Raw genomic sequence first — 23240 nt, 5'->3', positions numbered from 1 at the left:
TACCTTTTAAAAAACTAGAATGAGTTCTCATCGTGGCTCAGCAGAAATGAATCCAACTAGTAACCATGAGGTTGTAGGTTCAATCTCTGGCATTGCTCAGTGGGTTAAGGATCCAGCATTGCCATGAGCTGTGGTGTAGGTCAAAGACGTGGCTTGGATCCTGCGTTGCTACTGCTGTGGCATAGGTCAGCAGCTGTAGCTCTGATTCGACTCCTAGCCTGGGAACCTCCATATGCCACTGGTGCGGCCCTGAAGAGGAAAAAAGGAAAAAGAAAAAAAAAAGCTACAACAACAACAACAAAACTAGAATGAGTTCCCATCATGACTCAGGGGTAACGGACCCGACCAGGATCCATGAGGACACAGGTTCGATCCCTGGCCACACTCAGTGAGTTAAGGATCCAGCATTGCCATGAGCAGTGGTGTAGGTTACGGAAGTGGCTCGGAGCCCACACTGCCGTGGCCATGGTACAGGCCAGAGGCTGCAGCTCCAATTCAATCCCTACCCTGGGAACTTCCATATGCTGAGGTTGCAGGCCAAAAAAAGACAAAAAATAATACAAATTAAATTAAAAACCGGAGGGTTTTTTTTCTTTCCTTTTTCTGCCACACATGTGGCATATGGGAGTTCATAGGCCAGAGGTCAAATGAGAGCCACAGCTGAGGCAACACCAGATTTTTAACTCACTACACCAGGCTAAGGAACAAACCCGAGCCTCGGGAGTTATCCAAGTCACTGCAAAGACAATGCCAGATTGTTACCCCCATGTACCACAACAAAAACTCCAAACACAATTGGAAGGTTTTAATATCCCCTGATGGTAACAGACAACCAAGTAACAAAACGGATAACTGGCTTATAAGACAAACCTGTCTTGTACATCATGATATGATGCATTAAGAATGGATTGGAGTTCCCATCGCAGCTCAGCTGAAACAAATCTGACTAGCATCCATGAGGAAGCAGGTTCAATACCTGGCCTTGCTCAGTGGGTTAAGGATCTGCCGTTGCTAAGCTGTGGTGTAGGTCACAGATGTGGCTCAGATTTGGCATTGGGTGGCTGTGGTGCAGGCCAATGGCTACAGCTCCAATTCAACCCCTAGCCTGGGGACCTCCCATGGGCCACCCCAAATAAAAGGAGCTACAGGAGCCTGCCTAAATAAAAGATTTAAAAAAAAAAAAATTGAACACATCACCAGGAGTTTCCAATGTGGCACAATGGGGCTGGCATCATCTCTGCAGCACCAAGATGCAAGTTCAATCCCCATCTGGCACCGTGGGTTAAAGGATCCAGCATTACTACAGCTGTGACACAGGTCACAACTGTGGCTCAGGTCTGATCCCTGGCTCAGGAACTCCATATGCTGCAGGGCGGCCAAAAAGGGGGGGGGGGGGACAGATTTCTGTGGTATTTCTACCAAAAATGCATACCCCCTCTAATTATGAGGAAGTATGAGACAAGCCAAAATTGGGAGACATTCTACAAATGAATGGCCAGTATTTTTCAAATATTTTAATGTCATGCAACAGAGGAAGTTGTACATTAAAGGAGACTAAAGAGACTTGACCCCTGAATAATACAATGTATGGTCAAGGACTTAATTAGCTAAAAAGAACATTACTGAAACAATTGAAAAAGTATGAATATAATGTATATATTACATTAGAAAGAGAATTTCCTGATTTTTGATAACTGTATTGTGATTACGTAAAATAAGGCCTTGTCTGTTTTTTAAAAATATTCAAACTAAAGTATTTAGGGGTAAAGATGCAACATATCTGCAGCTTATGCTCAAAAGGTTCAGGAGAAAGGCTGTGTGTAGTTTATCCTTTATAGAAGGAGAGAGAAAAGGAAAAATTAGTAAACATGGTAAAAATGTTTACTATGGGATCTGGATAAGGGATATTCAGGAATTAAAAGCACTACTCTTGAAAATCTGATCTCTCAAAAGCACTTTTTTTTTAAAAATCTGAGATTTGAGTTCTCCCTCTGGCACATCGGAAACGAATCCAACTGGTATCCATGAGGCTGGGGGTTCAATCCCTGGCCTCACTCAGTGGATCGGGGATCTGGCATGGCCGTGAGCTGTGGTGTAGGTTTCAGATAAGGCTTGGATTCTGCATTTACATGGCTGTGGTGTAGGCCAGCAGCTGTATCTCCGATTCGACCTCTAGCCTGGGAACTTCCACATGCTTGGGTGAGACCCCTAAAAAGCAAAAAAATCTGAGGTTCAAAGAGATTTAAGTAATTAGTAAAGTGGCAAACTCAGGACCCCAATGGAGGTTTATACAGATTCCACAGACCTCACCATCTCTCTTACACCCTGCTACCTCGACTGGGTATCTCAGCACACCTCTATCATTAGACATCCTAGAACTGGGCAACAAGCATCTCGTGGAATCAAGCGCATGCAGACACACACATTCCACCTCCAATTTCAGGTTGCTTCCTCAGACAATACTTCCCAGAATAGAACTAATAGATAAATGAACATGAACAATTTTACTAATAGTGCTGCGAGACAGTCTCACAAAACATTTTTTTTTAAGGGGAAAAAACCACAAATCAGAGGGTCTAGGAATCCTTCTCAAAGCGCAGTGGGCGGCTTTTTTCTTCTAATTATATAAAGTGAGCCATCCCCAAAGATCCAATGGAAAAACTATTAGGGACAGTACTTAGCAGTAAGACAGCCCTCCTTCCTCCATTCTGGACACTGACTCTCTGGAAATCATTCCAAGGATTTTATTTGGGTGGAAGATGGAGACACTTTACATTAACAACAAATCACATTTATGAAGTCAGACAATGAGACACCAACATCAAATGCTTTCACTGACATGTGGAATCTGAAAAAAGGACCCAATGAACTTCTTTGCAGAAGAGATACTGACTCACAGACTTTGAAAAACTTATAGTTTCCAAAGGAGACAGTTTGGGGGGTGAGGGATGTGCTGGGGTTGTGGATGGAAATCCTATAAAATTGGATTGTGATGATCATTGCACAACTATAAATGTAATAAATTCATTGAGCAATAAGAAAAAGAAAAAACAACAAATCACTTTTAATGTTTAATCCTTCCTGATTTAATAAACAACAAAATGAAATGTCTGTTTTAATATATTAATTAAGTCTTTAATTAGCAGGACTGCATCTGTGATTACTCAGAACTTATATCTCTTCTCTGATAAGAGGCTATTCAGGGAACAAGTATTATCTTCTTTTTTTTTTTTTTTTTTTTTTTTGGTCTTTTTGCCATTTCTTGGGCCACTCCTTTGGCATATGGAGTTTTCCAGGCTAGGAGTCGAATCGGAGCTGCAGCCACCAGCCTAAGCCAGAGCCACGGTAACACCAGATCTGAGCTGCATCTGCAACCTACACCACAGCTCACGGCAACGCCGGATCCTTAACCCACTGAGCAAGGCCAGGGATCAAACCTGCAACCTCATGGTTCCTAGTCGGATTCGTTTACCACCGAGCCACGACAGGAACACCAAGGAAACAAGTATTTTCTTAAATAATCATTCATCTATACAAGGAGGACCCAGTACAAAAAGTCCAAATTTTTCCCACAATAGACAGTCTTTCTTAATCAGTTGTGATTAAATACCTAGCAGGGTAAATATATTTAGAAGCAAGTGCTAAACAGAGAGATGTCTGTTGATAGCAGCAAGGTACAAGGCTAATATTAAACTAAAAAATGTGATGCAACAATTAATTGAGTCCATCTCCTTGGTCCCTTAACATCAACAGGGAGCTTGGGTATGAATGATTATTAACAAGTGATTTTAGGGAGTTCCCATCATGGCTCGGTGGTAATGGACCCGACTAGTATCCTTGAGGACCCAGGTTTGATCCCTGGCCTTGCTCCGTGGGTTAAGGATCCAGCATGGCCCTGAGCTGTGTTCAAGGTGAAAAATGTGGCTCAGATGCCAAGTTGCTGTGTCTGTGGCTATGGCCAACAGCTACAGCTCCGATTCGACCCCTAGCCTGGGAACTTTCATATGCTTTGGGTCGGCCTTAAAAAGACAAGAAAGGAAAGGAAGGAAGAAGGAAAGAAAGAAAGAATGAATATACACAATGGAATATTACTCAGCTATTAAAAGGAAAGAAATAACGGTATTTGCAGCAACATGGACGGACCTAGAAATTACCATGTAAAGTGAAGTCAGTCAGATGGTGAGACACCAACATCAAATGCTATCACTTACATGTGGAATCTCAGAGAAGGACACAATGAACTTCTGTGCAGAACAGATACTAACTCACAGACTTTGAAAAACTTATGATTTCCAAATGAGAAAGGTTGGAGGGTAGGGGGATACACTGGGGGTTTCAGATGGAAATATCATAAAACTTGGTTGTGATGATTGTTGTACAACTATAAATATAATAATGTAATAAAATTCATTGAATAATAAAAATAATTTTTAAAGAAAGAAAAAAGAATACAAACAAATTGAGATGGAGGGATTATTTAACATTCCATATTTTATACAAATGAATCTTATTAAAATCTACCCTAGAGTTCCTGTGTGACTCAATGGCTTAAGAAACCAGTGTTGTCGCTGCTGTGGTGCAGATTTGATCCCTGGCCCAGGAATTTATGCATGGCACAGGCTCAGTCAAAAAAAAACAGAACAAGAAAAGGAGGTGGCCCAGATGCTAACAAAGAAAAAGTTGAATCTCCTCAGAAAAGAAAATCATGGACTTGGAGAAGAGACTTGTGGCTGCCTGATGGGAGGGGGAGGGAGTGGGAGGGATCGGGAGCTGGGGCTTATCAGACACAACTTAGAATAGATTTACAAGGAGATCCTACAGAATAGCATTGAGAACTTTGTCTAGATACTCATGTTGCAACAGAAGAAAGGGTGGGGGAAAAAATGTAATTGTAATGTACACATGTAAGGATAACCTGACCCCCTTGCTGTACAGTGGGAAAATTAAAAATATATATATATATTAAAAAAAAAAAGTTCAGGATTAAATAAGTCAGGAGTAACATCCTACTATATCTGAATCAGTATTTCCTCTTTCCTATCACATACTACCTACCTTTTGGGGGGGGGGGGTACCTGCTGCATGCAGTGGCTTAACATAGGATCTCAGTTCCTAGACCTGAGACTAAAATCAGGCCACAGTGGTGAAAGCACCTAATCCTAAACAGCTAGACCACCAGAGAACTCCCTATACCACCTTTTTTCCCTTCTTCTTCTTATGAAAGTTCCCAGGTCAGGGAACTTCCTCACTGTATTTATTATTGTCAGGCTTTTTTTTTTTTTTTTTTTGACTGCGCCCATGGCACATAAAAATTCCCAGATCAGGGATGGAACTGGAGCCACAGCAGTGACAATACCAAGTCCCTAACCACCAGGCCACCATGGAACTTCCCATTAGTCTTTTATTTTACCAGTTTAATGGGTGTGGAACTGTATTTTTTTTTTTTTTTTTTTTTTTTTTGTCGTTTGTCTTTTGTTGTTGTTGTTATTGCTATTTCTTGGGCCGCTCCCGCGGCATATGGAGGTTCCCAGGCTAGGGGTTGAATCGGAGCTGTAGCCACCGGCCTACGCCAGAGCCACAGCAACGCGGGATCCGAGCCACGTCTGCAACCTACACCACAGCTCACGGCGGCCACGCCGGATCGTTAACCCACTGAGCAAGGGCAGGGACCGAACCCGCCACCTCATGGTTCCTAGTTGGATTCATTAACCACTGCGCCACGACGGGAACTCCTGTATTTTTTTTTTAATTTGTTTTTCTATTTAGGGATGCACAGGCCACATATGGAAATTCCCCAGGAAGGGGGTCAAGTCAGAGCTACAGCTGCTGGCCTACACCACAGCCACAGCAACATGGGATCTGAGCTGTATCTGTGACCTACCTCACACAGCAATGACGGATTCTTAACCCACTGATGGAAGCCAGGGATCAAACATGCATACTCATGGATGTATACTAGTCAGATTCTTTCACCACTGAGCCACAACAGGAACTCCATGGAACTGTATTTCATTGTGGGGATTTTTGTTTGTGGTTTGTTTGTTGTTTTTTTTTTTTTTATGGCTGCATATGGAAGTTTCTGGGCCAGGAATTTAATTCAAGCCCTAGCTGCAACCTATGCCAGATCCGTAACCCCCATGCCAGATCCTTAAACCCCTGTGCCAAGCCAGAACATTATTAACCCACTGTGCTAGAGCAGGAACTCTCTACCTACTTTTGAAAAACTAGTGACAAAATTCTGAGGTTTGAGGTTCCCATTGTGGCTCAGCAGTAACAAATCTTGAGGATGCAGGTTCGATTCCTGGCCTCGTTCAGTGAGTTAAGGATCTGGCATTGCTATGAGCTGTGGTGTAGGTCACAGATGTGGCTGTGGTGTCGGCCGGCAGCTGTAGCTCCGATTAGACCCCTAGCCTGGGAACTTTGGTATGCCACAGGTACAGCGCTAAAAAGCAAAAAAAAAAAAAAAAAAAAAAAAAAAAATCCTGAGGTTTCATACAAAGGAGAACATTAAAGCCTATGTGCCCCCTCAATTTCCGTAATTCTAAACAAAGCAGAGTTGTACAAAAAACTTACCTGTACCACTTGTTTCTGTAGCTGTGTTGTCTGTGTCACTGAAATCTGTGGTTTTTCCCGAGCACCTCTGGACCGGTCATTGCTCACTGAAGTCATCATATACAGTATATACAAAATAATGTATGCACAAAATAGAAAATCTGCAAGAGAGTAAACATGGTAAGCCCAACTTCCAAGTTATAGAAAATGGCAAGGACAAAATTCAGGATAAGGAGGAAACCTGAGATAAAACATAAAGGTTCCCTAGAATGCAAATTCTCAAGAGATAACCACTAGAATTTTAGACTTTCTTGGTAGCACTTAAGTCAATTTTACCAATGCAATCTAAACATCCATAGTTCATGACTATAGGCAATTGTAAACAACAATATCAAACACTAACCAGCAATTATTTAACCACTTTATAATGGGACCACCAAACCCACAGGTTCTGCATCCACATATTCAACCAACCACAGATCAAAAATATTTTGAAAAAATTTTTTTCAGGAAATTCCAAAAAGCAAAACTAATGAGTGTGCCACATTATGGCAACTATTTATATAGCATTTACACTGTATTAGGATTATAAGTAATCTAGAGACGATTTAAAGTAGGAGGAGGTGTATAGATACTATGCAAATATGACATTTTTGTAAGGGACATGAGCATTCATGGATTTTGGTATCTGAGGGAGGTCCTGGAACTAATCTCATGCACATACCAAAGGATGACTGTATGCAGATGCTACTACATGTAGTTTTATCTGCCTCTTCCATTTGCCATTGGTATTTGAACCCCAAAGCAATACTACATCTGGCCAGTCTAATTTAAAATGTGATGTCCAGAAGCAAGCATATCTTAAGGCAAAAACCATTTATAAACAATAAATCTTCCAAAGAGACAAAGACAATTGTAATTTTTCTTTGCTTACTCAACAAATACTTACTGAATAATAGCTACTAACTTCCAAGCATATAACTCAATATAATATGCCATCAAACATGATTATGACAAAATACCTCTTCACACCAATTAAGACAGCTATCATGATAAAAAAAAAAATTTTCAAACAGCAAGTAAGTTTGAGAAGATGCAGAGAAACTGGAATCCTAGAACACCACTGTTAGCAATGTAAAATGGTGCAGCCACTATAGGAAATAGCATGGTGGTTCCTCAAGAAAAAAAAAAAATCAAAAGTAGAATTACCACATGATTCAGTAATTCCACTTCTGGGTATAGACCAAAAAACAATCAAAAAGCAGGGTCTTAAAATTATTGGAGATATTGGAACTGGCGAGAAAGCCCAGAATTAAACCCACACACCTACAGTCAACTAATCTATGACAAAGGAGGCAACAATATAGAATGGAGAAAAGATAGTCCCTTCAATAAGTGGTGCTGGGAAAACTGGACAGCCACATGGAAAAGAATGAAATTAGAACACTTCCTAACACCATACACAAAAATAAACTCAAAATGCATTAAAGACCTAAATATAAGACAAGATACTATTATAAAACTGTTAGAGGAAAACACAGCCCAAGCACTCTCCAACATAAACCACAGCAACATCTTCTCAGGTCCACCTTCTAAAGTAATGACAATAAAAAAAATAATAATAAACAAATGGGACCTAATTAAACTTAAAAGATTCTGCACAGCAAAGAAAACCCTAAAAAGGATTCCTGTCATGGCACAGCAGAAACGAATCCGAATAGGAACTATGAGGTTTCCAATTCAATCCCTGGCCTCAATCAATGGGTTAGGGACCCGGCATTGCTGTGAGCTGTGGTGTAGGTCGCAGTCGCAGCTCGGATCCTGCATTGTTGCGGCTCTAGCATAAGCCGGTGGCTACAGCTCCAAGTAGACCCCTCGCCTGGGAACCTCCATATGCCTCAGGTATAGCCGTAAAAAGACAAAAAGAAAAAAAAAGAAAACCCTAAACAAAATGAAAAGACAATCTACAGAATGGGAGAAAATATTTGTAAATGAAGTGACAAGGGATTAATCGCCAAAATTTATAAACACCTTCTGCAGCTCAATACAAAAAAAAACAAAAACAAAAAAATCAAAAAATGGACAGAAGATCTAAACAGACAATTCTCCAAAGAAGACATACAGATGGCCAAAAAACACATGAAAAGATGTTCAACATTACTAGTTATTAGAGAAGAGCAAATCAAAACCACTATGAGGTACCACCTTACACCAGCCAGAATGATCATCATCAAAAAGGTCTACAAACAGTAAGTACTGGAGAGACTGTGGATAAAAGGAAACCCTATTATACTGCTGGTGGGAATGTAAATTGGTGCAACTACTGTGGAAACAGTATGGAGATTTCCCAGAAAACTAAAAAGATAATTACCATTTGATCCAGCAATCCCACTCCTGGCATCTATCCAGAGAAAACCATGACTCAAAAAGACACATGTACTCCAATGTTCATTGCACCACTATATACAACAGCCAAGACATAGAAACAACCAAAATGTCCATCGACAGAAGAGTGGATAAGGAAGATGTGGTATATATACACAATGAAATATTACTCAGCCATTAAAAGGAAAGAAATAATGGCATTTGCAGCAACATGAATGGACCTAGAAATTATCATGTGAAGTGCAGTCAGTCAGACAGTGAGCCACCAACATCAAATGCTATCACTTACATGTGGAATCTAAAAAAAGGACACAATGAACTTCTTTGCAGAACAAATATTCACTCACAGACTTTGAAAAACTTATGATTTCCAAATGAGACAGGTTGGGGGTGGGGGATGGGCTGGGGGTTTGGGATGAAAATGCTATAAAATCGAGTTGTGATGATCATTGTACAACTATAATTGTAATAAAATTCACTGAGTAATTAAAAAAAAATATATATATATGGTATCTTGACAGCTGACAGCTAACCAGTCATACAGAGCAACCAAATTCAATCAGAGCCAGAAAATACAGGTGCTTCTAAGAAAATGTTTATGACCACCTTAAGAAGTTAATTTGCATATATGAATATTTTGTGATGATCTATGTGGGAAAAGAATCTGAAAGAAAATGGGTATGTGTACATATATAGCTGAATGACTGTTGTACAGCAGAAATTATCACAACATTGTTAATCAACTGTATGTCAAAAAAATTTTAAGTGAAAAAACAGAAGTTAATTTGCACATGTGAAATAAAGTACAGTGTTCAATCAGTAGTGGCTACACAGAAATCTAAGCAACTGTGAAAAAACAAAAATAAAAGCAATTATTGGGAGTTCTCGTTGTGGTTCAGTGGTAATGAACCCAACAGGCATCCATGAGGACAAGGGTTCACTCCCTGGCTTTGCTCAATGGGATAAGGATCCGGCATTGCCATGAGCTGTGGTGTAGGTTGCAGACTTGGCTCCAATCTGGCATTGCTGTGGCTGTGGTATAGGCTGGCAGCTCTGCTTTGACCATTACCTGGGAACTTATATGCCATGGGTGTGGCCCTAAAAAGATCAAAAAAAAAAAAAAAAAAAAGAAAGAAAAAAGAAAAAATTATTAAGGCCCCCATAAAATGCCTTATACCATGTATATGGTTACAACAATTTTTGTTTGTTTTTTGTCTTTTTGTCATTTCTTGGGCCGCTCCTGCGGCATATGGGAGGTTCCCAGGCTAGGGGTCCAATCGGAGCTGTAACCACCAGCCTATGCCAGAGCCACAGCAACACGGGATCCGAGCCGCGTCTGCGACCTACACCATAGCTCGCGGCAACGCCGAAGATCATTAACCCACTGAGCAAGGCCAGGGATCGAACCCGCAACCTTATGGTTCCTAGTCGGATTCGTTAACCACTGCGCCACGACAGGAACTCCCTACAACAATTTTTGATTTAAATTTACTATGTGCTGAGGACCGAACTAAGTGTTTTGCATAAATTACACCCTGAAACCCTTAACACTTTATAGAACTTGGCATTAACCTCATTTTAAGAATCAGAAATGAACAAAACAAAAAGGCAACCCCCAGAATGGGAGAAAGTATTTGCAAATGATGTGACTGCCAAGGGATTCATCTCCAAAATATACAAACAGGAGTTCCCATTGTGGCGCAGTGGTTAACAAATCCGGCTGGGAACCATAAGGTTGCGGGTTCGGTCCCTGCCCTTGCTCAGTGGGTTAAGGATCTGGTGTTACCGTGAGCTGTGGTGTAGGTTGCAGAATCGGCTCGGATCCTGCGTTGCTGTGGCTCTGGTGTAGGCCGGTAGCTACAGCTCTGATTAGACCCCTAGCCTGGGAACCTCCATATGCTGTGGGAGCGGCCCAAGAAATGGCAAAAAGACCAAGAAAAAATAATAACAAAATATACAGACAACTCATGAAACTGAATATAAAAAAAAGAAAAACAACCCAATCAAAAATGGGCCACATCTTGACTATGGTATACAGTGCTGCAATCAACATTGGAGTACATGTATCTTTTCCAGCCATATGCTATCACTGAAAATCTGAAAAAAGGACACAATGAACTTCTTTGCAGAACAGACACTGGCTCACAGACTTTAAAAAAATTAGTTTCCCAAGGAGACAGGTTTGGGATGGAAATGGTATAAAACTGGGTTGTAATGATCGTTGTACAACTATAAGTGTACTAAAATTCACTAATAAAAAAATGGGTAGAAGATACAAATAGACATTTCTTCAAAGACATAGAGATGGCCAAAAAACACATGAAAGATGCTCAATATCACTAATTATTAGAGAAATGCAAATCAAAACTACTATGAAGTATAACCTTTAACCAGCCAGAATGGCCATCATCAAAAAGTCTACAAACAGGGAGTTCCCGTCGTGGTGCAGTGGTTAACGAATCCGACTAGGAACCATGAGGTTGCGGGTTCGATCCCTGGCCTTGCTCAGTGGGTTAGCGATCCGGCGTTGCCGTGAGCTGTGGTGTAGGTTGCAGACGCGGCTCGGATCCTGTGTTGCTGTGGCTGTGGCGTAGGCCAGGGGCTACAGCTCCAATTGGACCCCTAGCCTGGGAACCTCCATATGCCGCGGGAGCGGCCCAAGAAATAGCAACAACAACAACAACAACAACAACAACAAAAGTCTACAAACAATAAATGTAGAGGGTACGGGGAAAAGGGAACCCTCTTACACTGTTGGCAGGAATGTAAACTGGTACAACCACTATGGAAAAAAGTATGGAGGTTCCTCAAAAACTAAAAATATAACTACCCTATGACTCAGCAATTCCAATCCTGAGCATCTATCCAGAGAAAATCTTAATTCAAAAAGATACAAGCACCCCAATGTTCATCACACCACTATTTACAATAGCCAAGACATGGAAAATAACCTAAATGTCCACTGACAGAGGAGTAGATAAAGAAGATGTGGTACCAAAAAAAAAAAAAAAAAAGATTTGGTACATATATGCAATATAGGAATAAATGTTTAAAATATAAACAAAGATGTGGTGTGTGTATACACACACACACACACACATACATACAATGGAATATTACTCAGTCATAATAAAATAATGCCATTTGCAGCTATAGGGATAGACCGAAAGATTATCATACTAAGTGAAGTAAATCAAACAAAGACCATATGATATCACTTATACATGGGGTCTTAAAAAAGCATACAAATGAACTTATTTGTAGAACAGAAAGTCATAGACTTTGAAAACAAACTTAGGGTTACCAAAGAGGACAGGTGGTAGGGGAAGGAATGGACTGAAGGTTTGAGGACTGGCATATACATACTCTGGTATACAGAATGACTAGCCAACAGGGACCTGCAGTATAGCACAGGGAACTCTACCCAGTATTTTGTGATGGTGTATGTGGAAAAAGAATGGATGTGTGTACACGTATAACAGAATCATCTTGCTGTGCAGCAGAAATTATCACAACATTGTCAACCAACTATACGTCAAAAAAACTTTACCAGAACAAACAAATCAGAAATAAAACTTGAAGAAAAAAAAAAGTTCCGATCAGGGCTCAGTGGTTAACAAACCCGACTAACATCCATGATAATGCGGGCTCAATCCCTGGCCTCACTCAGTGGGTTGATTCACGTTGCTGTGAGCTGTGGTGCAGGTTGCAGACACAGCTTGGATCCCACATTGCTGTGGCTGTGGCATAGGCCAGCAGCTACAGCTCCAATTCCACGCCTAGCCTGGGAAGCTCCATATGCCACAGGCGCAGCCCTAAAAAAAGATGTTTCATTCTAATGTGGTGACTTACTTGTTTAGGTAATTAAGTACTCAGACAATTTAATGAAAACTATGGCCCTCAGAAAGATGCATATCCACACAAATTTCTGCCTGAATCTCATCTCCCTTACGCTCTCCCTGTAAAATCTGTCCATGAATAACTCACACCATCCCCTCAATGCCAATGGACACCCAGGCTCAACATCCTAGTCTAAGATTTAGTAGGGCTCTAAAATGTACTTTAAAAAAAATAAAATGAAATGAAATGTACATAAAGCTTAGGGGTATAGTTGATCAGGCAAAGCTAAAAATATAACTGCAAATATGACCATGAAACTAAAAACAAAATCTTATACTTGACAAAAAAAAATTGCAGGCGGGGGGTGGGGGGCATAGCTTTGCAGCAGCTTGATGTAGGATCTCAGTTCCCAAAACCGGAATTGAACTCGGGCTTCAGTGGTGAAAATGCCAAATCCTAACCGCTGGACAACCAGTGAACTCCCTCACACACTTAACCGACTTTATGCTCCCTGAGAAACAAAAGACACCTGGAGTTTCCCTCATGGCGTAGCAGAAACAAAACAGACTAGGAAACCATAAAGTTGCAGGTTCAATCCCTGGCTTTGCTCAGGGGGTTAAGGATCCAGCGTTGCCATGAGCTGTGGTGTAGGTCACAGATGCAGCTCGGATCTGGCATTGCTGTGGCTGCACAGCAGCTCTGATTGGACACCTAGCCTGGGAACCTCCATATGCCATGGGTACGGCCCTAAAAAAAGACACCTGGCTTTGCTCTCATGGACACAATAAGGAGAAAACTCACACTCTGAGATCCTCAATAAACTGACACTTAGTATTTAATCAACACACTATCTATGTCCTTTCTGGAGACACTGGTTGTTACCACTATCTGATGAAGAGTTCCCACTGTGTGACCCAGTGGGTTAAGGATCCAGCACTGCTGAGGTTGGGATTCCATCCCTGACCCGAAAATTTCATATGCCTTGGGTACGGACAAAAACAGAAAAAGGGAAAAAAAAAATGTGTTGAGATTGTACAAACCCAATCATCTAATAAGAGTCATGTTAAACAGTCTCATGTTTTTAGTGGAAAACCTATACATCCTTCCTTATGAACCACATTTAAGAGCTGGAACTGGAAACAGACTAACCCTCAATGATGTACAAATATCTTTGTTTTGGGTTTTTTTTTTTTTTTTTTTTTGTCTTTTTGCTATTTCTTGGGCCGCTTCTGCGGCATATGGGAGGTTCCCAGGCTAGGGGTCGAATCGGAGCTGTAGCCACTGGCCTAGCCAGAACCACAGCAACGCGGCATCCGAGCTGCATCTGCAACCTACACCACAGCTCACGGCAACACCGGATCGTTAACCCACTGAGCAAGGGCAGGGACCGAACCCGCAACCTCATGGTTCCTAGTTGGATTCGTTAACCACTGCACCACGACGGGAACTCCCTACAAATATTTCTTTGAATCAACTGACCTAAACATGGCACATAAAAAAATTATGTACTTTGGAGTTCCCTTGTAGCAAAGTGGGTTAAAGATCCGATATTGGCAATGCAGTGGCTTGGGGCACTGCTGTGGTCTGGATTCCACCCCTGGCCAGGAAACCCACATGCCACAGCAAAAAAAAAAGTACATCAATGGAATATTACTCAGCCATAAAAAGAATGAAATCTTGACATATGGAGCAACACAGACGACGTAGATATTATCTTATAGAATGAAGTAAGCCAAAGACAAATAAAATACCGTATCACTTATATGTAAAATCTAAAAAATAAAACAAATGAACTTATTTACAAAACAGAAACAGACCCAAAGACATAGAAAACAAACTTACAGTTACCAAACGGGAAAGAGGGAGGAATAAATTAGGAGTTTGGGATTAACAGATACAGACCACTATATACAGAATACATTAACAAGGATGTACTGCATAGCACAGAGAACTATACTCAATATCTTATAACAACCTATAATAGAAAAAAGTCAAAAAAAAAAATGTACAACTGAAGGACTCTACTGTTTACCCGAAACTAACAAAAACATTTTTGGAGTTCCTATCGTGGCTCAATGGTTAGCAAGCCCAACTAGTGTCCACGACAATATGGGTTTGATCGCTGATCCCGTTCAATGGGTTAAGATCTGGCGTTGAGGTGAGCTGTGGTGTAGGTCACAGGCACGGCTTGGATCCCAAATTGCTGTGGCTGTGGTGTAGGCCAGCCACTACAGCTCTGATTCCACCCCTAGCCTGGGAGCCTCCATATGCCACGGGTGCAGCCCTAAAAGACAAAAAAAAAATCCTAACACAACATTTAAATCAACCAAAAAATTAAAATACTCCAGGAGGAAGTTTAAGATAATAACATACTTCATATCAAAAAAAGTTTAAAGTTGACCCTGCTAGACTGAAAACTAAAATTGGATGTAACACTGTCACTTACAAGATGAGTCACAGGATGAGATGTCCAAGAAAAAGGCACACCTGGATGCCCTAACTGGTCCAACCAATCTCCTTTAGATTGTATCACACCCATCCCTTAGAGAAGCTCATTATCAGCCTTCTCAAGGCTCTCTCTCTCTTTCCCCTCACCCTCCAACACTGAGACCAGGGATTGAACTGGGCCTGCAGCAAAGAAAGGACTAAACCCTAACGACTTAGACCACCAGGGAACTCCCCATAGCAGCACTATTTAAAATAGCTAAGACAGGAGTTCCCGTCGTAGCTCAGTGGTTAACAACTCCGACTAGGAACCATGAGGTTGCAGGTTCGATCCCTGGCCTTGCTCAGTGGGTTAAGGATCCAGCATTGCCGTGAGTTGTGGTGTAGGTTGCAGACAAGGCTCAGATCCCGTGTTGCTGTTGCTCTGGTGTAGGCTGGCAGCTACAGCTCTGATTCGACCCCTAGCCTGGGAACCTCCATATGCCGTGGGAGCGGCCCAAGAAATGGCAAAAAGATAAAAAATAAAAAAATAAAATAAAATAAATAAAAATAAAATAGCTAAGACATAGAAAATAGCTAAATGCTCATCAACAGATGAATGGATAAAAATGTGGTGTGTGTATAAATACATATATATACATTGTATGTATAAGTGTATATACACACAGAAACACACACAATGGAATATTACTCAGCCATAAAAAGAATGAAATAAGGCCATTTATAGCAACATGGATGCACCTAACTATTACCATACTAATTGAAGTCAGACAGAGACAAATACCACATATCACTTATACCATGGAATCTAAAATACAACACAATCAACATATCTATGAAACTGAAACACTCACAGACATAGAAAATTGACTTATAGTTGCCAAGGGTGAAAGGGTATGGGGGAGGGAAAGATTTGGAGTTTAGGATTAGCAGATGCAAACTATTATATACAGGATGGATAAACAAGGTTCAGGGAACTATATTCAATAACCTATGATAAACCATAATGGAAAAAAATATGGAAAAAAAATATAGACCACAATGGAAGATAACATAAGGAATGTGTGTATATATGTATAACTGAGTCACTTTGCTGTACAGCAAAAATTAACACATTATAAATCAACTATACTTCAGATTTTTTTATTTTTTTTAGGGCTGCACCCCAGGCACATGGAAGTTCCCAAGATACAGGTTGAATCAGAGATGCAGCCGCCTTGCCAGCCTATGCCACAGCTCACAGCAACGCTGGATCCCAGACCCACTGAGCAGGGCCAGGGATTGAACCCAAATCCTCACAGATCCCAGTCAGGATTGTTACCACTGAGCCATGACAGCCACTCCCAAGAAATTCTTTTAAAGTGGGGAAAAAAGTGGCTCCTGGGAGTTCCTGTCATGGCTCAGTGGAAACAAATCTGACTAGTATCCATGAGGGCACAGGTTCAATCCCTGGTCTCGATCAGTGGGTAAAGGATATGGCATTGCTGTGAGCTGTGATTTAAGTCGCAGACGCAACTCCAATCTGGCTGTGGTGTGGGCCAGCAGCTACAGCTCCAATTCAACCGCTAGCCTGGGAACTTCCATATGAACAGGTGCAACCCTAAAAAGACAGAAAAAAAAAGTGGCTCCTGAAATCAAAGCTGGATAAATCTGAGAAACCAAGCAGAAAAAGCTAAGAAATAAAAGTTTAAAGCTTATACTGGGCTAATCAAGAAATTACTTATGGAAAGGGTTAAGAATGACAAAAGAGGAGTTCCCACTGTGGCACAACAAGTTAAGGATCAGCATTGCCACAACTGTGGCATAAGTCACAGCTATGGCTGGGAAACTTCCACATGCTATAGGCATAGCCAAAAACACAAACAGGAGTTCCCACTGTGGCACCAGTGATCAATGGTGTCTCTACAACAGCAAGGATGCTGGTTCAATCGCCAACCCAGTGCAGCGTTTAAGGATCTGGCATTGTCATGGCTGCAGCATAGGTTACAAGTCTGACTTGGTTTGGGGTTTTTTTGTTTGTTTGTTTGTTTTTTAATCTTTCTAGAGCTGCACCTACAGCATATAGAAGTTCCAGGATAGGGATCAAATTAGAGCTATAGCTGCCAACCTAGACCACAACCCACATCAACACAGGATCCTTAACCCACTGAGGGAGGCCAGGGGTGAAACCCAAATCCTCATGGATACTAGTTGGGTTCATTACCACTGAGCCACAATGGGAAATCCTCCAACTTGGATCTGATCCCTGGCCCAGGAGCTCCATATGCTGGGGGTCACCCAAAAAAGTTAAAAAAAAAAAAAAAAAAAGAAGAAGAAGAAAATATTACAAGATCACACTTCCCAAGTAATTCTGCAAATAAAAGCATAAACAATCTTTAAATACAATTATTATAATTAGTAAATATAGGAAAAATTCTAAATACAAAATAAAAATAGGGAGTTCCCACTGTGGCTCAGTGGTTAATGAATCCGACTAGGAACCATGAGGTTTCGGGTTCGATTCCTGGCCTTGCTCAGTGAGTTAGGATCTGGCATTGCCGTGAACTGTGGTGTAGGTTGCAGACCCATCTCGGATCTCCCGTTGCTGCAGCTCTGGCTTAGGCCGGTGGCTACAGCTCCGATTGGACCTCTAGCCTGGGAACCTCCATATGCCGTGGGAGAAGCCCTAGGAATGGCAAAAAAACAAAAAATAAAAATAAATGTACAAGGGAGTCCCCTGGAGACTCAACAGGTTAAATCCCGCATTGTCACTTCTGTGGCACAGGTTTGATCCCTGGCTCAGGTACTTCCACGTGCCATGGAAACAGCAAAAAAACGTATAAAATAAAAAATAAAATAAATAAATGTACAGAAATTAAGTATACCTATATACCAGCTAACAAAAAAAGGCCATGCCTACAGCACAAGGAAGTTGCTGGGCCAGGGAATGAACTGAGCCCCAGCAATGACAACAGGCCACAGCAGTAATAACACAGAATCCTTAAATACTAGGCCACAAGGGAACGCCAAACAAACAAAAAAAAATTTCTAAGAAATTGTCTGTCTCTGCTTTTACACCATGATGGCAGTAATGAATCATTATATCACAGGCAAGGCAAGAAAAACTTACTATCCGGTCCTTGAAAGAAATGTTCCTACCTCTGTTTTTAAGATTCACTCAATAAAAGTAATACTTCTTCCTCAACTACAGATTCAACTTAATTCACAGTAATATTCTAACAAGGGTTTGTCTCGAAGCTGACAAGGTGATTCTAAAATTAAACAGGGTGGAGTTCCTGTCGTGGCTCAGAGGTAACAAATCTGACTAGTATCCATGAGGATGCAGGTTCGATGGGGGCAGCCCTAAAAAGACAAAAAATAAAAATAAAAATTAAGGAGTTCCCGTCGTGGCTCAGTGGTTAACCAACCCGACTAGTATCCATGAGGACACAGATTCAATCCTCGGCCTCACTCAGTGGGTTGGGGATCTGGTGTTGCCATGAGCTGTGGTGTGGGTCGCAGACATGGCTCAGATCTGACGTTACTGTGGCTGTGGCGTAGGCCAGTGGCTGCAGCTCCAATTCGACCTCTAGCCTGGGAAACTCCACATGCCACAGGTGCAGCCCTCAAAAAAAAAAAAAAAAAAAAAATTGAAAAATAAAATAAAATTACATGGGGGAACAAACAGTCAAAGAGCCAAGACACTCCTTAAAACAACAACCCCCGGAGTTCCCGTCGTGGCGCAGTGGTTAAAGAATCTGACTAGGAACCATGAGGTTGTGGGTTCGACCCCTGCCCTTGCTCAGCGGGTTAACGATCCGGCGTTGCCCTGAGCTGTGGTGTAGGTTGCAGACGCGGCTCGGATCTTGCGTTGCTGTGGCTCTGGCATAGGCCGGTGGCTACAGCTCCGATTCAACCCCTAGCCTGGGAACCTCCATATGCCGCTGGAGCGGCCCAAGAAATGGCAAAAAAAAAAGACAAAAAAAAAGAAAACCCAGAAATACAATTTCTAACAAAATAGCAATGCACTGGTGAGGAAAAATCAACTATTAAAGAAGTTGAGAAGAACTGGCTGACTATACTTCTAAATGTTTATTACCAGACCATGTGTTAAAATATTCTGCAGGTATTTTAAGGATGTACAGGGAGTTCCTGTCATGGCTCAGTGGTAATGAACCCAACTAGGATCCATGAGGATGCAGGTTCGATCCCTGGCCATGCTCAGTGGGTTAAGGATCGGCATTGCCGTGAGATGTGGTGTAGATCGCAGACGCAGCTCGGACCCCATGTTGCTGTGGTGTCGGCTGGAAGCTGTAGCTCCGATTTGACCCCTAGCCTGAGAATCTCCATATGCCATGGCTGCAGCCCTAAAAAGCAATAAATAAATAAGTAAAAATGAAGTGATAGTATAAAAGTATTTCTATTACTCTTTTGGACCTATGTATCTTAGATTTAAAGAGAGAAGACTAACCATTAATTTAGGATACCATTTTAGGCACCACAATGAAAATTATGTCCCTAAAATCTATTTTAGCTAGAAAAGGTTTCAGAAGATTTTTTCTGAATTAGCTGTCTTAATATTATTTATTTTCTCAAAACATCCTCTGTAAATTGGAATGCTGAAGTCCACAGGCATATTATTGCACTTTCACATACCCCATAATAGCAAAAAACCAATTAACTAGAATATCTTGCACGCCTAACATGCCTACTTAAAACTTCTTCCTCCAGCAAGTTTCCTTGTAACACAGCATGTTAAGGATTTGGTGTTACCACAGCTGAGGTACAGGCTGCAAATGTGGTGTGGGTTTGACCCCTGGCCCAGGAACTTCCACGTGCCACAGCACAACCAAAAAATAAAACATCCAACCAAAATCTGCATAGCTGAGTGGTATTCCAAGGGTGAAACCTTTACCAAAAAAAAAAAAAAAAAAATCATGTTTAGTTTACCTGAGTTTTTTGTTTTTTGGGTTTTGTTTTTTGGTGGTTTGTTTTGTTTTGTTTGGTCTTTTTAGGGCTGCACCCATGGCATATGAAGTTCCTGGGCTAGGGGTCGAATCAGAGCTACAGCTGCCAACCTACACCACAGCAACACAGGCTCCAAGCTGTGTCTGTGACCCATACCACAGCTCACGGAAATGCCAGGTCCTTAACCCACTGAGCAAGGCCAGGGATCAAACCTACATCCTCAAGAATACCAGTCAGTCTTTTCTGTTGCACCACAACAGGAACTCCCCTACCTGCAAATTTTGAAACCTTTTTTTTTCATTGAATTATGTGATCTTTTCACTCAACTCTCTTTATTCCTTAGTGCCCTCATTTCTGAAAATTAAGTACATTAATTATAACAAAATGAGTATTTCTTCTTACAGCAGTGCCATCTGGTGATGAAAATCTGCATGTAAGGAAATAAGCTAAATTGAAAGGATTTTTTTTTTCCTTTTTAGGCTGCACCCTCAGGATATGAAAGTCCCCAGGCTGGGGGTCTAATCAGAGATGTAGCTGCCCACCTACACCACAGCCACAGCAATGCCGTATCCTTAACCCGCTGAGCAAGGCCAGGGATCGAACCTGCAACCTCATGGTTCCTAGTCAGATTCGTTTCTGCTATGCCACGAGAAGATGTTAAGATTTGAGTTTTTTGACTTACACAAAAGACTCTAATCCAGACACCACTATAGAAAATATTATGAAAAAAAAAAAAAAAAGAGGAGTTCCCGTCGTGGCGCAGTGGTTAACAAATCCGACTAGGAACCATGAGGTTGCAGGTTCGGTCCCTGCCCTTGCTCAGCGGGTTAACGATCCGGCGTTGCCGCGAGCTGTGGTGTAGGTTGCAGACGCGGCTCGGATCCCACGTTGCTGTGGCTCTGGCGTAGGCCGGTGGCTACAGCTCCGATTCAACCCCTAGCCTGGGAACCTCCATATGCCGCGGGAGTGGCCCAAGAAATAGCAACAATAACAACAACAACAACAAAAAAAAAAGACAAAAAAAAAAAAAAAAAAAAAAAAAAAAAAAAAGAAAAGAAAATATTATGGAGGAGTTCCCGTTGTGGCTCAGTGGTTAACGAATCTGACGAGGAACCATGAGGTTGCGGGTTCGATCCCTGGCCTTGATCAATGGGTTAAAGATCCGGCGTTGCCGTGAGCTGTGGTGTAAGGTCACAGACACAGCTCAGATCTGGTGTTGCTGTGGCTCTGGCATAGGCCAGCGACTACAGCTCTGATTCGACCCCTAGCCTGGGAGCCATATGCCGCAAGTGTGGCCCTAGAAAAGACAAAAAAAAGAAAAAAAAAACAAAAAACATTATGCAAGTACCTCAGAAAACTAAATATAGAACTACCCTATGACCCAGCAATCCTACTCTGGGCATATATTCGGACAAAACTTTCATTGAAAAAGATGCATGCACCCATATGTTCACTGCAGCACTATTCACAATAGCCAAGACATTGAAAAAACCTAAATGTCCATCAACAGATGAATGGATTAAGAAGATGTAGTATGTATACACAATGGAATACTACACAGCCACAAAAAATAACAAAACAATGCCATTTGCAGCAACATGGATAGAATAAAAGACTCTCATACTAAATGAAGTAAGTCAGAAAGAGAAAGCCAAATACCATATGATATCACTTATATCTGGAATCTAATATATTGCCAAATGAACCTTTCCACAGAAAATAAACCTCATGGACTTGGAAGAAAAAACTTGTGGTTACCAAGGAGGAGGGAGTGGTATGGACTGAGAGTCTGGAGTTAACAGACAAACTATTGCATTTGGAGTGGGTAAGCAGTTAGATCCTACTGTATAGCACAGGGAACTCTATCTAGTCACTTGTGATGGACCACGATGGAGGATAATGTGAGAAAAAGAATATGTAAGTATGACTGGGTCACTTTGCTGTACAGCAGAAATTGTCAAAATACTGTAAATCAACTATAATGGAAAAAACTAAAATCATAAAAAAAGCCTCTATAATCTTAATAGCTTTGCTATTACAACCAAATATTTTAATATACTGTACCTGAATTCTCACTTGTCATAGAAAAACCATAAACTCCTTATCTTTTGAACAACTAAAATTTTACTAACTCACTGCCTCAATATAAATATTAATAGTTTCTATCTCCACTCGAATCATTAATTCTCAATCTGCATTTTCAACAACAAACAAGTGATTAGGCAATAAATAATAGCCTCCGTTCCACGACTAAACTAGAATAAATGCACGGTGAAACATGTAAAGTATGCTGCTTATTTTACGTTTAAATATTTTTGTTTGTGGAGTTCCCGTCGTGGCTTAGTGGTAACCAATCCAACTGGTATCCATGAGGACGCAGATTTAATTCCTGGCCTTGCTCAGTGGATTAAAGATCCAGTGTTGCCATGAGCTGTGGTATAGACTAGAGACTTGGCTGGAATCCCAAGTTGTTATGGCTGTGGCATAGGCCAGCAGCTACAGTTCCAATTTGACCCCTAGCCTGGAAACTTTCATGTGCTTTGGGTGTGGCCCTAAAAAAAAAAAAAAAAAAAAAAAAAAAAAAACTGTTGTTTGGACATAACCATTCTTCTCATTAAATTTCTCTTAAAAAGGTTTAGTGCTAGAGGTTATATATTCATAAACTGTTACTATGAAAGGCTTTTGGCATAAAGATTGCAAATACAATCCTTGCAAGAAAAAAATTAAATAGTAATGATAGCCCCAGCTCATGCTTCTAAGAATGCCTGCTTAAACAAATTCAGGCTATTTTTCTTCTTCTTTTGGACACCCCACAGCATAGGTCCCAAATCAGGGATCAGCTCCAAGCTGCAGTTGTGACCTAAGCCACAGCTGCAGCAACGCTGGATCCTTAACCCACTGTGCTAGGCTGGGGATCAAATCTGTCACAGCACTCCCAAGATATCAACGATCCCATTGCACCACAATGGCAACTCCAGGCTCTTAGTTTTTGTCACTAAGTCTTATCACACTAACAATGAAATGTTTATGAAAAATGTCTTAATATTTTTCCAGCATAGAAGTTCCCATGG

At 41.2% G+C, this 23240-nt stretch overlaps 1 protein-coding gene across 9 annotated transcripts in view; it reads right to left on the bottom strand.

The window, feature by feature from the left end:
• The window catches only part of UBAP2 (ubiquitin associated protein 2), a 141554-nt gene that overhangs the window by 89964 nt on the left and 28350 nt on the right, over nt 1–23240 (bottom strand). For 8 of the 9 annotated variants that reach the window (XR_002336317.1, XM_021064693.1, XM_021064690.1 and 5 more), the window contains one exon: nt 6574–6713. Coding sequence is in view for 5 of the 9 variants with exons in the window: in XM_021064693.1 (XP_020920352.1) it covers nt 6574–6672 (99 nt within the window). In the remaining 4 variants the exon portion in view is untranslated. Of the gene's footprint in view, nt 1–6573; nt 6714–23240 lie in introns of those variants that run through there. The other variant, XM_021064694.1, reaches the window with a different exon arrangement.

This window comes from Sus scrofa, chromosome 10 (genome assembly GCF_000003025.6).
Source record: "Sus scrofa isolate TJ Tabasco breed Duroc chromosome 10, Sscrofa11.1, whole genome shotgun sequence".
Taxonomy (NCBI): domain Eukaryota; kingdom Metazoa; phylum Chordata; class Mammalia; order Artiodactyla; family Suidae; genus Sus; species Sus scrofa.
This window is presented reverse-complemented; position numbering and strand designations above follow the sequence as displayed.